The sequence below is a fragment of the Thermobia domestica genome, chromosome 1, assembly GCF_964235325.1.
Source record: "Thermobia domestica chromosome 1, izTheDome1.hap1.1, whole genome shotgun sequence".
NCBI classification, from domain to species: domain Eukaryota; kingdom Metazoa; phylum Arthropoda; class Insecta; order Zygentoma; family Lepismatidae; genus Thermobia; species Thermobia domestica.
The window spans coordinates 282,225,758-282,228,793 of NC_137454.1; the positions used below are offsets into that span (position 1 = coordinate 282,225,758).

At 35.3% G+C, this 3,036-nt stretch overlaps 1 protein-coding gene across 1 annotated transcript; it reads right to left on the reverse strand.

Moving 5' to 3' along the window:
• Positions 1–1,819: 1,819 nt before the first annotated feature.
• LOC145680034 (52 kDa repressor of the inhibitor of the protein kinase-like) lies at positions 1,820–2,644 on the reverse strand. The gene has a single exon (XM_081750423.1). The coding sequence runs from the start codon at positions 2,642–2,644 to the stop codon at positions 1,820–1,822; it is 825 nt and encodes a 274-aa protein (XP_081606549.1).
• Positions 2,645–3,036: the final 392 nt, after the last annotated feature.

The window sequence follows — 3,036 nt, forward strand, 5'->3', positions numbered from 1 at the left end:
ATTCCCAGCAATGAAGAAGTGGCTGGCTATGCAGCGTTTTGATGACGACGAACAGCTGCAAGAAGAGGTAACGAAGTGGTTGAAGTCGCAGGCGGCCGAATTTTTCGACGAAGGAATTTCCAAGCTCGTACATCGCTACGATAAATGCATTAATTTGAATGGTGACTATGTCGAAAAGTAGTATTTGTGTGTGGCTTTCATCTGTATATAATAAAATTTGTTTCCTATACTTTGTTGATTTTTTATTCCAAAACGTAATCTACTTTCTGGATAGCCCTCGTAAAATGTTCATGAGCTTTGTTTAAGTATAGTCCAACCCAATGAGTTTCTCCTGAATCTGACGTATCGAGATTAACGATTAGTCCAACAGGACTATACTGTTTGTGGAATTGTGTTAATTGAATAAATACCACTCACATATGACCCACTTTTTAACGCTAAAAAGAACTATTAAAATTTCATCTGTATACACTTTCCTTTGCTGCACTTTATTTCTGTATCGAAGTAGGAATACATCTATCACCGTTATTGTTCATAAATAAAATATAGTCATACACTTTTACATATTCACTGTATAACAAGGTTTTATGTACACTACACTTGTAATGTCCTAAGCGACGATTATAATGCGCACATTTATGACGCACTGAAGCCTAGAGATGTCTACCGTGGACAGTCTAAATCCTCAAGATTTCCAACATTACGTTGAAAAACTTCCTGCAGAAACTTTTGGCGAGCTTTCCCGTAAGTGTAAATGGATGTAATATTCGTACAATATTTGCAAAGAATTTCATTGAGGTGTGAGTATTCGAAATTTCCTTCATGGCATTGTATTCCGTAAAAAATATTACACAAGTATTTGTTTGTCTCTATTACTGTTTCACATAGGTGGTAGCTCACGGAGGTTTATATATCCAGCTTTGAACAAATGGTATATCTGGATTACCTACTGCTAATTCTCTGCTTTAAAAAAGAGTCATCATATTCGCTACGGAAAGCGGAGAAGTGAACAACCCTCATGCTACTCAACTGATTAAATTGTAAAATGAATTATCACTATATACATTTCTATCTTTATGTATTTGTATGAGAGAATGGAATTTTGCGTTTATAAAGGAAGTGATTGGTTGTGCTAATGATTTTTTAAATCAAACTTTTAAATTAACGGGAGCGTCGCGTAATACGTCCGAAGTATCCGTGGCGGATCCAGAAATTGTTTTTGAGAGGGACTGGAACAAAATAATTTAGAAAAACTCATTTCTGCTGGTCAAATTTGATAGTAATATATAATAAACTTCCATATAGTTAAAAATAGGTTAGTTCATGGAACCAAAGAATTGGCGTTGCCTGTTATTCTACCTCATTTATTTGAAAGGTTTATTTTATTAATATTGTGACATTGTCCAATGTATCTCATTGTAATATTTTTCTGTATTCTTAATGAGCTAGGATTTTAAAAAATCTTCGGGAGCTACATGAAATATTTTGTAACAAAGAATACATGTCACAGAACTTCACGACAAAACAGAAGTAAAAAATAAAAAATTTATATATCTTTGCTTCAATCATACAGAAACTGCATTCTTCTGGAATGTTTCTGGGCGAAGAACTCCACTACTTCAGACACATCAATTGCAATATCTTTGTGAATATTCATTAGAGCTAACACAGTAAGTCTGACCTGACCCATCGTGTTTCTTAGATAGAATGTTACCAGTTTTAAAGTAGAGAAACTTCTTTCTGCAGAACATGTTACTGATAAAACAGATAGAAGATCTAGCACTTGTTTTATAATGGTAAAATATTCACAAGATGGGTCTTAATAAGCATCCACTTCGTTCTTAGGCACATTTGATTTACCATTCCACTGTTCCCTCCACAAAGTCACTTCACTTTTTAGTCCGATTTCACTTCCACATAGATCCTCAGGGTAAATTTGTAATGATTTTACAACGCTTTCTTCAACCAACTGTGCCGTAAATGCTGGAATCAAACTAAATAAAGGCATCACTTTTGAGTTTGTTAAAGCAAATCTTGAGGTCAGTTCAGTTATGAGGTGATCCAAAAAAGTAATATACACATTTGTCTTGAAATATTCATGTGGGGTATGTGCTTCTACATTAGATCGGTGAGTTTGGCGCTTTACAGTCCTAGGAAATGTGATATCGACATCATGTGAAATAGCAATCTCTCCTTCCTTAATAAAAATCTTACTGTAATGATCACTGCTAACGTGATACTGATTGAGTAACTGTATTACACAGTCAGACATGGTATAGCATTGATGAAGTTCCACAGTAGGATTTTGAAGCTGACGAGGCAAAGCAACAATCAGTCCAAGAATTGTACCCACGATGTGGAGAGAAACGATGAAGTCAAACCCTAAAACAGCAAAAAGGAGAGCAGCAGATTTCGGTGATGGAACTTCTTCATCAATAGACTCGAATAATGCTACAACTACATTGTACATGTCAAGGAAGAGAATAAGGGCATCATGGCGTTCAATAAAACTTGTTTCACATAATGTCTTCAAGTTGCTGTGTTTGTTTCCAGGACTCACTTCACTAATAATACGTTTCATTGTTTCAGTTCTTTGAGGTGAGTCTAGTATGAAGTTAACCACATCTGACACAGTCCCTAGCATATTCCTTATATTCTGCTCAGAGGTTGCGTGTGTAAGGGATAGATTCAACTGGTGAGAAGCGCAGTGAATGAATAAAGTTAGTGGCTGTAGTTTTTCCAAAAGAGCTTGTACCCCCTTAAACTTTCCTGCAAGTGCAGCTCCGCCATCATATGCTTGACCTCTCTAATATGCCAAATCCAAACCCAATTCTTCAAATTTTGAGGATAATTTTAGTGAGACTCTCACCAGTAACAATATCTGTTACTATAAACTCTAAAAACTCTTCTTTGATTTTAATGTCTTCGATATCTAAATATCTAACACAAAACTAATTTGCTCAATTGTACTTGAATCTCGAGTTTCGTCTACAATCAATGAGAGAAATTTCGCTTTCTTTATATCACTGACAATTT

What these genes read in the sequence shown, in the direction of transcription:
- LOC145680034 (XM_081750423.1), bottom strand. Translation starts at nt 2,644, where the DNA reads ATGCTAGGGACTGTGTCAGATGTGGTTAACTTCATACTAGACTCACCT.